At 36.6% G+C, this 13,012-nt stretch overlaps 1 protein-coding gene across 2 annotated transcripts in view; it reads left to right on the top strand.

Annotated features, from left to right (window-relative positions):
- ANO3 (anoctamin 3) overlaps positions 1-12,518 on the top strand; it is a 488,615-nt gene extending 476,097 nt beyond the window's left edge. For both annotated transcript variants that reach the window (XM_019477060.2, XM_014602446.3), the window contains 3 exons: positions 2,268-2,348; positions 3,324-3,429; positions 5,081-12,518. In XM_019477060.2, coding sequence (XP_019332605.1) covers positions 2,268-2,348; positions 3,324-3,429; positions 5,081-5,263 — 370 coding nt within the window. In that variant the 3' untranslated portion in view covers positions 5,264-12,518. The remainder of the gene's footprint in view (positions 1-2,267; positions 2,349-3,323; positions 3,430-5,080) is intronic.
- Positions 12,519-13,012: the final 494 nt, after the last annotated feature.

The raw sequence follows: 13,012 nt of genomic DNA, 5'->3' as shown, positions 1-13,012 counted from the left end.
CAAGCATGTTTAATGTCCTAATGCAAGGGTTTTCAACTGGGGGTACGTGTACCCCTGGGGGTACTTTGGAAGGCCCCAGGGGGTACACAGCAGCAGCGTGGAAAAGCTGCCGGTACTTCCAGTTTCACTGCCCTCTCCTCCCGCACTCATCGACCAGCTGCCAGGGCACCCCCACTTCTCAATCGGCTGCCAGGAGCCCCAACCAAAAAAAAGGTTGAAAACGTCTGTCCTAATGTATGCTAGAATTCAAGAAAATACAATACATTTTTTACTTATGGTTCGTATTATATATCTAAGTTTCATGGCAAGGCATTTTACTACATCTTTCAACATGCAATATTAATTTGTGCAATTAGATGAATTGTGTAATCTTGTAAACTTTTTCTTACTTTATTAACATGGGTCCACGCAAACCACTCTAAGGTTTCATTTAGTAATATTATTTCTGCTGTTGGGATTCACTCTTTTGTGTTCAGTTTTGTTTTATCCCATCTCTGACTCATGGCAAAAAGCCAGTTAAGTTGTTAATTGGACCTAGCACCTTTCCACTAATCAGAGCGGTTGTGGTCTTTGCCTCAAGCACTCATTAAAATCACAACTAGTTTGAAAGTTATTTATTTTGGGTGGGAGCAGAAACAAAAAAGCTAGTTCTATGCCATGTCAAAGTTCCAGCTGATAGTTTGTTTTATTGTTATTTGGCTTTACAGATACACATTCACTAAGTGCATTTTCAGAACCCAAATTTGTAAATACGTATTAGTATTTTATTATGTCCTATTTCCTGTTTTATAGTTTAGTCTGCAGCTCTAAATGTGGTTGTCATTGGGTGCAACAGCAATAATAAATCCAACCTTGCTCCTGGAGTAAGACCTCATATTTTAACGCAGTAGGTCTCTCTCTCTCTTTCTTGGTGAGCAAAACTTTCTCTCCTCCTTTACAGTGCATTTTTTGGCTTTTCCATCACTCAAAGGATGCAGAGGATCAGGCTCTGGTCTCACTAGGTTTGATAAAACTCATAAATTGTATGTGGAATAGGTGCTTCTGGTGATGATACCATACCCACTTCTTGTTTAATGTGACTTCTCACAAGTGAATAAGAATATTCACATCACTCACTTTCTATTCCATCACCAAAAAAGAGTTTATTTTAATGGTTAAAGTTTGCTTATTTAAAAATTATTTTTGCTTTAAAAGGGGGGGAAATAACTGTTGATCAGGACAGACAGTGCTTCTGTATCCTTTCCTTGTCCTGAAGCTACCATTAATATGTATTTCCTCTTCTCACATAATCAAGTGCCACACCCAAACCACATTGAATTTAGTAGGAATTTTTCTGTAATCTACACTGGGAGCTGAATCATGCTTCACTGAAAATATGCCTTGGTTTGATTCATTTATGCAACATCCTTAGGCAGGAGGAGAAGGAGGCCAAAGGCATTGCTTTTTAACAGGTGTCTTTTCAGAACAACAAACTGATTTTCTGTGAGGATGACCACAAACTTTAAGCTTACAGGAATTATGATGATGATATCTGATATGTGCCTTGCAATGTCCTGGAAAAGTAGAATTTTGCCTATGAGTCTTTGAAAAAAATTACTTATAGTTCAGATAATAGCTCAGGAAGTACGGCTATATAAAAACCATGCTTTGAACTGGAGGGTAGATCTTCAGAATTATAGACTGGACTGGATCATAAGTTATTATACATATACGGGCCTTGTCATAAATTATCAAAATATGTTACCATCAGTATGAAATTAATTGCTAGTCTCCATTGTATTTGTTGTAGATATTAGGCCAGAAGAGTCACAGTCTCTTTGACTTGATTGGCAGTACTGCTGAGAAACTCTGCAAAAAGATTAAATTATACTCTCTGCGAGGAGATTCAATTTAGATGCTTGGCCAAGGTGCTGTGCAGAACTTTGCTTTGCTACTGTCTGTCCTGTATGGATGGATAAACAATGAAATTCAGCAGCCAACTCCCTTGGGCATGAAAAGCTAATCTTAAAAAAGTGTGCATGGAATTTTATCCTTGAAACAATGACTTAACGTGATTCATTCAGTTGTGATCTTACGTACCTCTGAAAGTTAAAGAATGTTTTGCTCTGATCAGCCACTGGCGGGGGAAAAAGTGATTCTGTGGGTGTACAGTAATACTGCACATGTCTGAGTCATGGCAGAAACAGAATGAAGCATGTTTTGCTGTACTTTATGATAGGTAATCATTGTATGAAACACATACTGATAGTGTGGTGTCTTTTTTTCAGATGTTTAAAGGGATATGTAAATAGTAGTTTATCGGTATTTGATTTGAATGAACTTGAAATGGGATACTCAGGATATTGCAGGTATGTGATTGGAGGGAACCCTATTTATTACTGTGTTGGGGTGTTCTTGATTCTTTAAGAATATCTCATTATAAACTGACAGTCCCTAACACATAATTAAGATACTCTCAAAGATGTGTTTTGTTTTTTAAAGGAAACCATATTTGTTAGCATTTGCTTATGAGCCATTTGTATACGATTTTAACCTCCTATATGGCAGGGTAGTGTGCTCTAGTGAATGAGAACACTGAACAGAGAGTTGGAAGATCTGGACATTGTTCTGTGCCTCTATGACCTAGTTTATACCTCTGTAAAATAAAGAGGTAGTGACTTCTTCATTTGTAAATTCCTTTGAGATCTATAGTTGCAAAGTGCTATGTTAAGAACGTTGTTGTCATTGTTAAGTTTCTAGGTTAAGTACAGTCCCAAGTCCTGTGGTTAGTGGCAGCAATGCATAAAGAATGAGTACAGGGTATGAAGTAGAAATGAACAATAAAGTCTGAAGAACACAAATTTGGTTTTAACTGAATAAAGCTGTGAATGCTTTTGCAGCCAAACTGTGCAAGAGAAACTCTTCTGGTTCAACTGTCACTTGACACTTAGGCTAGTTGAGAAGTTTTGGACTTGAACAAAATAAAGCTAGGCTTTGTTTTGAACATTCTCTGAGGTTACTTTACCAGTTAAATTCTTTTAGATGAACTGTTGTGTTAATCACTGCATTGTTCAGTACTCATACCCTATGTAAATTATTTTCTTTCATTTCTATTTGATTGATTTTGAAGCAGGTGTATAGTTATTGTACATCCTCAAGCCTTGTTATTTAGACTGAACAAATGTTATTCCTCATTATTCAGTCATATTTTAAACTTCTCTTCCTTGCCTGCCATTTTGGTTTCCCTTCTTCTGGGGGTTACCTCTCTTGTGTCGTATTGTGCAGGATTTTGGAACGATCTTATCAGTGACTTTTCTTTCTTTCTTTTTTTCTTTCCATTACAGGTATCGGGATTACCGAGCACCACCATGGAGTTCAAACCCTTATGAATTCACCTTGCAGTTCTGGCATGTCCTTGCTGCACGACTGGCTTTCATCATAGTATTTGAGGTTAGTCATGGATTAGTAGAGATATGCTACTTTTCTACCAGCTTAAAGATATCCTATGTTGGGTCAATGACTAAAGTACAGTTTAGACAAGGTGCTTATGCTTTAAACTATGTGAAGAGAAAAGAAAAGCTGGAAAATGCCAAATCTGGAAAAAGAAGGAATACATTGTATACTGTTCATTAACATCAATTTGTTAGTATCTCTGTAGCAAAATTAAGGTGCAGTCACACCATATGTTAATTTACCCATACAAACCAGGTTAAACTAACAAAGGCTGCCTATACATGTGCTCGGGGGGGAGAGTGTGGGGGGGGGGCATTTTATTTAGAGCGGTTCCCAGAGAGTTGCTCTAATTAAAATTCCACAGCATCATGTGTATTAAGGCCCCACATATTTAAAAATGGCTCATTTAATGGGGGCTTATACGTATGACACTATGGCAGTGCTAAAAGGTTCTACTTAGAACGTGGACCAGACCCAATTAATCTAATTAGAACACATTGGAACACATGTATACTAGGGCTGTGCGAAATTTCACCAGGTGTTTTGTTGCAATGCTGTTTAGATTCGTTTCGAGCTCAAAACAGTGAAATCAAAATGAAATGAAAGGCTTCAAAACAGCCTCAAAATGAAATGAGGGCACTCAAAACATTTCAAGAGTTTCTAAATATTTCAAGTTTTAAAGCTGGGCTTGCTTGCAGGGAAACAGAAACTAAGGAGAGGGAGGGGGAAGAGGGTGAAAGGACTGCTCTGATATTGACATGTGCAGTTGGCTAGTGACTGTGATCTTTCCCTGAGATCCCTTCCAATCCCAGTGCTCTGGGGGAGGGTCGGAAAAACAACTGCACCTTAGCACATGAGCACGCACGCACGCACGCGCACACACACACACACACACAATATCATATGTCACGAGTTTTGCTTGTCAGCAGCTTGAGGTACAGTTTCCCAGAAACCCCTATATCTATGTCCTTGAAACTTGGCAGGCTTCATGGCCTGAGAAGGGGCTACCACCTCTTCAAGTTTCATCCAAATCAGGCAAGAAATGACAAAGGTATAAGCAGTTTTGTGCTTCCCCATTAAAACGGCGAAACAGTGTTGAAACAGTAAAACAGTTTTGATGAAACGAGAAGGATCAGTGCTTTCAAAATGAAATGAAACTCAAAATGAAACACTGCCCCATCAAAATGGTGAAATGGAAGTCGAAACGAAATGGTGCTGTTTCGCACACCCCTAATATATAGGCACCCAAAGGTTTTAATAGCAATGAAGATATAGAAGCACAGGCTTGAACATCTCCTAGCAGCCAGCATACAAACTCTGTAGCAGTCTGGATGCATATCCTGTTCCTGATTGGGCCAAGGTTTGTGTTTCCGTGTGGTTTTTTTCTGCTGTTATTACCTACATTAGTTAGGTATGGTGTACCTTGTACACATATTCCTAGTTTTTATTCTAGGGAATTCATATTTTTCCTTATCTTTAGCATTCTACTAGGCTTTTCATGTGAAAGGGCCTCTAAAACTATGCACTGCAGTCTGTAGTTAGAGAATCCTGGTTTTGCTTGAGTAACCAACTTCAGGCTCATCATGATTTGGTCTTGAAGGGACAACTTAAGCATCCTTGAATTAATTATTTTTGTCCTTGTTTTCAGCACCTTGTTTTTGGAATAAAGTCTTTCATTGCCTACCTGATCCCAGACATGCCCAAAGACTTGTGTGACAGAATGAGAAGAGAGAAGTACTTAGTCCAGGAAATGATGTATGAGGCTGAATTAGAGCATTTGCAAAGGGAAAGGAAAAAGAACGGAAAACAGTATCACCATGAATGGCCTTAGCTGATACCATGCAGCAGCAAAAACATTATATGGAAACTGACTAATGCAGGTCTAAAATGAAGAAAGGATCTGGCAATAAGGGCCAAAATTCATAATGTGTACATATGCTGCTGCTGGGAAATATATCTGCAGGCTTTACTAGCAACTGGAAAATACATGCTTCCAATGAAGAAAATGGATAGTCATATGCATCAATTGGTCTATGGTCAATATCAGGTCTATGCATCAATTGGTCTATGGTCAATATCAAGGAGTTGCTATTGGCTCAAGTGAAAGTACAATGGAAGATTGAGCATTTTGGACACACCAGTAAAAAAAAGTTACAATTATATTTTTCATGCTATTAATCAAGATATCCACTATGTAATGAAAATAGTCATTGTCTATAAAACTTTTACAGTAACAGCATGATGAAAAAAGAAATTACATTATATCCACTACTTCTACAGCTTTTGATTGCTAGGTTTAATTTGCCATGCTTCTGAAAAAGGAGTAAGTGTCGCCTATGTGGCCATAACTTGATATAAACTTGATAGAAATCCTTCAGGCTTATTGTTTTGTCAGGTTTGTCCTAGTCTCTTGCTGAGATTGTGGATGTGTTCCTGCCCTAAAAAGGTGGGTATGAGGCTACTTAATATTTACTATGCAGTCCAAGTTTTGCACATCATTTTGCAGGAATCATCTGTCTTTATAAATAAAACCAAAAATTCTAAATTCAAAAAATAACCCATTCATTGAAAAATGCACTGCATTGCCCATGTTTCAGCTTCATTTGGAAATAAATGTGGCTATTTGAAGTCTTTCCATGTTGATATGCAAAAAAGTACCATCTCTGCATACTTCCAAAATAAATGAGCGATCATTTTCATGCTATAATGTAGCATGCAGATATATAATTGTGTCACTATTACTTTCTGTTTGATCTACCTGGACAGTAATTCTATGACTTCTCAAAATGTTGACTTGAAATGTCCTATTGCAGTGGAAATATATTTTTTTCAAGTATACACTTAACTATTTACAGTATGCAAACTTATGCAGATATATCAGTTATTCAGTATAACGTTGTGTCTTGCTTGTCCAGGGGAAGAGAAACAGAGCACTTTATAACAGTGCTGTCTCTGCTCTAGTAATGTGCACTCCTTATCTTGGGCTTAATAAATCCAAGCATGGAAATAAGATATCTATATATTACTGTTAGAATTAGATCTTTTTGATGCTTTCTTAAGATTAAAAAAATTGCAAAACCAACAAAGAGAAAAAAAAATAAATGTTCGCATACAGAATTGAACTCCAGTTCTCACTTGCATATGGGATAGAGCAGTCTTACTTATGGTTATAATTAGGGTTATTTTAATGTGGAAGATGGTGTTTTATTATGAACATTTCATAATATGTGAAAAAAGAAGCACTAAACTAAAACAAGTGTGCAGGATGCACTTGTGAGAGAGTGGACGGGACCAAAACCATCCAGTTTCCTTTTTTTACAGTTTTAAAGCATGGTTATTATTTATGTCAGAGGAAAAGAATTAAAAATCAAAGAAAATTTGCTTCAATTTTAAGATTCATGCTAATATGCAAGAAAGCACAGTAACTATAGCAAATACAAGCTCTACCATTAACCTTAAGGATAAAGCTGCAAATTGCTCATTAAGTGCAGACGTGAAGAGTTGAAATTTTCTTTCTTAGAATATCTTATTTAGCTTGAGTGAATGATTCCAGAATTTGTTTGCACAAATTAAAATTTCATCTTATGTTATTTCAAGTATCACTGAAAGAGGGAAAATGTGTATTGGAAAATTATTTTAATAGTCCAAAGTCCATTGAAATTGTTGAAAGGGCCCTTTTTGTTTTTAGTGGGTGCACGTTGTGTTCTCTGTTAATGAGAAATTACCACTTTTTTTACCACATTGTATGGGTTTCCATAACAGTGCATGGCAGGGTAGAGTGGAGGGGACAGGTCTAATAAAAATTTATTAGCCAATAGTTCTATTTTACTAGGCCCATTCAACTCAGACTCTCCTGTGCTTCCATTTAAGTGGAAGGATTTCATTGTGTTCTGTTTACACTGTTTTCTCAATCCCATAGCATTCCTAAAAGAAATCCTTACTGCGCTTCTGTCCAGTGCTTAAGATATCTGTATTATATGATTTAATGTATTAAATATCCATTTTGTATTGTAGGGTAGAGCATCCCTAGCCCCATTTAGTTTCAACTATTAACTAGTATGAAGTCATTTTGTGCACTATTTGTAAAATATAACTCTATTCTTAAGGTCACAGATAAGTTCACTTTTAATGGCCCATGTAAATGCCCTGGCTGGATCAAGGCAGAAAGATTTGGCATAAATTTAGCCAAAATTAGAAATAATGATTAATATTTTCTTCAGTTTTCTTCAGTTTGTTGTTGATATGAGCACATATCGATTTGCAGCTAGAAAAATTATGATTGGGCATGGCAGATAAATATTGTCTTAGATTTGAAGATATATATGAACCTTCTGTGATATCTTTAAACCTGGAAATAACAAGTACAGCAAAGAGGGTTATATAGATCTGCATTTGATTAATTTTATGCACTGGGAAAGCACAAGCATGCCCACTATATTGTGTGCCTCTCTGTTCTTTCCTCTCTGTAATATATCTAAAATGTCTCATGGCTTTGCCAGTATATAGCCATTTGCTTTAGCTAAGAATAACTTTCTGCTAGTTTTCATTTAGCATGGTGTTTGTATTGAACACAGATTATCTTACAAAGATATATGGCACACTCTGTCCTCAGGAATTAGCTATTTCATGAATGTTGGTTGTCTATATTTTCATATTCTAAATATTTGTCTTTCCAAACAGACAAACAGTCTAAATGGGTTGTGCATGAAAGCTGTATTTGTGAATTCTTCAAAGCTGCAGAGCTTCAGAAGGTAGCATCTGTGCAAAAGTGCTTTAGATCATTGCTGATCTTGTCTGTAACAGCTTTGGTCTATGCATGCACCTTTAGAGAGGCTGCATGGGCAGATATACCGCTTTTTTAAATACTACAAATAATTACCAGTCCAAAATGTCTTAATTATTGTTCTCTGAACACCAGTGTCTTGATATATTCAAAAGGATTTTTCATTCCAGAAATAAAAAAAATGCATCTACTATTTACCATTCTTATTTTACTGCATTTTTAAATTTGTGCCTAATGTGTGAGGTCAGAATTTGGTGATTTGAAAAAGAAAAACAATTATTTTTACAGAGCTCAATTCAAGAGTCCTGTTGTATCAGCCTCAAAATTACATAGTTCCTTCTTCTGCTGAAAAAGAATGAATCACTATAGGGAATGACCTATGCAGACCGCTGTATAGGGAGTGACAGTCCACTGTGGCCTATCAAATTGACTTTAGACTGTGAATGTCCATCAAAAGGCTGATATGGTGACTGCTATATTTAGGCATTCTGTGAAAGTGCTCAGATTAGCAAACAGGGCACACATGTAATATGCATCTCTTGATCTCCCTCCCTCACCCCCATTTCCACACCCAAATATCATTCAAGACTTGGAACAAATTTTGCAAGTGATCTTAAGGCTAAAGTTTCCATGAAGATAATGAACTGTAATAGCGTTTCCTTAGAAATATAGTGTTTTGTTATTATATAAAAGAACCCAAGTAACGTGCATTTCAAAAGATGGATCCCTAAAGGCTTCTTCTAAGGAATGCTCTGTAGAAAGAAAATTAGCTTGGGTACCATGGTGTTACAGCTACTGTTGGTTTTTCCATTTGTATTTGTAATATTTTGCTCTTACTTGCTGGTTCATCCTAAGTAACCAAAATAATGTAAGTAATTACAAGTAGTCTGCTTTGGGGGATTATCACATTTTGACTTGTTCCACTGTAAACTACAAAAGTTTGTATTAACTGAGAGAATTTATAGGGTAATCTTCAATATGGAATACATTGTCATTGATCTATTCTCGTTTATATTATTTTATGAAATTAGTTCTTCTTTTAAATTATGTCATAATCTAGTTCATTCAATGGCACATATACATTAACAGTTCTTTCTTATTTTTCAGTTGAAATGTCTCTTAAGAAAAGAAAAGACAATATTATATGGCTACTCTGATGTAGATAATTTCAGTTTAGCTTCAGTTTAGTTACTAAACCATTGTAAACTAGCTCTCTGAAATGTGGTGGGCTACAGCTTTATAAAACTACATTTAACATAAATAACTAAATTAGAAACCTAATGATAAGACTAAATGGATTCTGTATTAAATCTCATATAAGTAGGGACCTATCGAAATCATGATTTCATGGATTTTGCTCTAAATACCAAATCCAGTATTGCCTGCAAAAGCAGACAATGTCCACAAAATCCACAAAAAAAAATTTACTGGCTCCCCAGAGGGGTGCGTGATGGGCAGCCTTTGCAATCAATCAGTATGGAGGGGCAGGGCCACGGGGGGCCCTCGGCCAATCAGAGGCATGGAGGGGGGTCGTCAGCCACAGTAGGCCCTCAAAAATGGCAGCCAGCCCTGAAATCTGCCTGAGAAATCAGACGGCTGCCTCCTCAAGTTGACTCCTACAAAGATACAAATAGATGAAAGTACAGCCTAGTTTGGTTTATAGAATCACCTAAAATTCCAAATAAAACAGTATAATATGCCAAAGGAAATCTTTCCTTTTGGTAAAATTATCACATGAGACAGAGAAGATTGTTCAGGACAAAGATCTGAAATTTTTACAGTCCCCATATCTTAATAATGTTTACATAATTTACTTCTGAGACTAAAAATTACAGGGAGTTTTGTATCAAAGCAGGCTATTGTACTTGGAGAAATCCAATACTTTTGTCTGTCACATCATATAACGTGGCTAGTTTAGCTAGAAATATCCTGTAAAAGGTTACACTTTCAAAACCACATAAAAAAACTTAGGGACCTAAGCCCCATTTAAAGTCACTTAAGCAGTTTAAAAACACCTTTGATTCTTCCCATACTCTACCTATGTAGTTAAATATTTTACAGTGTTGGAAACTAACAATCCAAAGCTGTAGGAATTCACTTACCAAGCAATATGGATCTCCCACTGGCCTGAGTGTGTGTTGGTTTGGACTCTATATCAGGGATGGGGAAAATGCAGCTCGGGGGCCAGATGCAGCCCGCCAGGCCATTCTATCCGGCCTGCGGGGCCTCTAAAAAATTTAGAAAATTAATATTTATCTGCCCTAGCTGCCTACCATGCAGCCCTCGATGGCTTGCCAAAACTCAGTAAGTGGCCCTCCGGCCAAAATAATTGCCCGCCCCTGCTCTATATCATGCTATGGGCAAATGTCTAGTGTGAGCAATGTCCTCAGCCTCATCTGGATGGCTTGAGGACATTGGTAAGATATAGTATCTTTCATCATCAGGTAACTAAGCAGATCCAACATAGGTGTTATCCAATGAAGCCTTCTCAGTAACTTTTGTGAGTCAAGTCCACTCCCCAGAAAAATGACTTATCACAAAGGTGTGAGACAGTGCTGTGCCATGGATACCCTGTCCTAGCTCTGGAACTGGAAGCAGCTGAGGGAATTAAATCAGATCCAGTGCATGAAGGAAACACCAGGAGTGGCATTCAAGTGTGGACCTACTGGTAATGGTCCAGAGCTAGCTTGTGCAGAACTAGTGTTCTTTTTCTTTGTTTTTGTCCTGTAAAGTAGTATCCAAAAGGAGGAGGGAAAAATGTCCACCAGAAAAGGTTCCCTTGTTATCATTCACATCAGAGAAGCCATAGTAGTGAAAAAGCAAAATTACTGAATTGTCTCATGTTCTTCCATGTCAGGATGCACTTTGAAGGAGTAGTGTAGGGAAGCATGCACTGCTGCTAGCTGCACTGTTAGGTATTAGTCTCTAGAATTGCCCATGCAGTGCTAAATTTTCTCTCACTCACATGCAGTTTAATCACTCTTAAACTACTGTATTTGCAGGGATCTTTGCCCTTCTTTATAATTGTAACATAAAACTCAACATTATTGGCCTCATTTTGAAATGATCATGGTGATTTTGATTTATGCTGAAAAATTCATCCTATTGACATTGTAAATTTATTTCCTAGCAATTTCTATTGGCATGGTTTGGCATTACCTTGGCATGACAGCACAACTTGGCAATGACAGCACAACTTCATCATGATAGCACAACAGTGGAATGTATAGGAATCATTTTGCTGTTTCCTATTATAGAGGTAATTTTTTAATGCAGCATGGTAATTTAGCTATGAAATGTTAAGTATTCATATAACTGAAGCTGTCTGCACTGCATTGAAAAATGTACCTTATAATATCGCCATTGGCTTGCAGTAACTTTTTGTCATAGCCTTTGTATGGTAATATTTACATCATTGTTTTTCATTGATATTGCCATGAATTTATGAAGATGCCAATTGATAAGAAATTGGCATTGAACCCAATGCAGTCTAAAGAAGAGAAAAAATTAACTTCTGAGAATGTGATAATTGCTCTTTTAATAAATGGGGAGAAAAGAAAAAAAAATCAATTTTTTAAATTTTGTGTTCAACTTAGATTACTCTGAATTTTGTATTTGTACAATCTGCCAAACTGTTTATTCTGATTTCTACCTAGGTTAGTATCACTGAAATTTCAGTTGTTTGAAGAGAATCTTGTGTAGAAAATAAAATCTTAGTAAATAACATAGTTACCAGTAAATCATTTTTACTCTAATAGTCCTGGCTGACTTGCAATATCACGATAAAAGATTTCTAAATAAATATGTGTATATATTTGAAATTTATGTAATATTTAAATACAACTTGCTTTCTAAGTAAAGAATTAGAATAAAATGTCCTCTATTTTTTCTATTTACAAGTCCAAACTTTGTAAGTACTATTTAAAATAAAATTGCAATAATTACCACAAAATGTTTTTAAAAAATTGACTTTCAAGTACTACATGCTAAAATTCCCCCTGGTCTGTGAATTATTCATTTTCTTTTTAGGTTTCAGATAAGTTTTTATGACCCAATTAATACCCTTAAATTTAAACAGTTTGCACAGAAAAATGTTTATTTGACATATAAAGACAAAGGCTTTTTTTTTTTTTTCCTGGAAAGTGGCTGATCTCATTAACTGTTGTAAGACACTTTTGGCATAAATTTGTCCTTGAGATGCTGTTTACTTTATTAAGGTTTACATGTACAAATGCAACTACTTATTGTATCATACACATTTTAATATTGCATTTTTTCAGTAATAAACTTGGATATCTTTAAATCAGGCTTTTAGTGTCTTTATTCTAAACACTGAAAGTTGGAGGGGGGTGGAAATGCTTTTTTGTTTTATGCACACCCAATGCAAGCAGCCTGTGCCAGGACCTGAACATGATTAAGGCCTCTGGCAGATGTGCAAGTAAAGGCATGATGGGATTTGATGTGGGACCCCCACAATCACACTTCCTGCCATTCCATATACGCATGGCAGAAGGAGTGATTGTGGGAATCAGCAGCAGATTCCATCATGTTTTATTTCCAGTTCAGGAGGAGCCCAGGGGTCCACCCCCATGTCTGGGAGCTCCATCACCCAGTGGCCTCCCAACATGGGGGAACATCCTTCTGCTGGGTGCCCCAGCCTAGCCACACATTCAATTAATAATGTGATAGGAACCAGCCACACATTTTTTGTATAATAACATTGTGGGTAATAACTTTTGTGTGTAATAACTTTATTCGATGTTATTAATGGCATTTACATGTAGCCAGGTAACAATT

This window comes from Alligator mississippiensis, chromosome 2, assembly GCF_030867095.1.
Source record: "Alligator mississippiensis isolate rAllMis1 chromosome 2, rAllMis1, whole genome shotgun sequence".
Taxonomy (NCBI): Eukaryota; Metazoa; Chordata; order Crocodylia; family Alligatoridae; genus Alligator; species Alligator mississippiensis.
The sequence above is the reverse complement of the archived record's forward strand: the minus strand, read 5'-3'. Positions and strand labels throughout refer to the sequence as shown.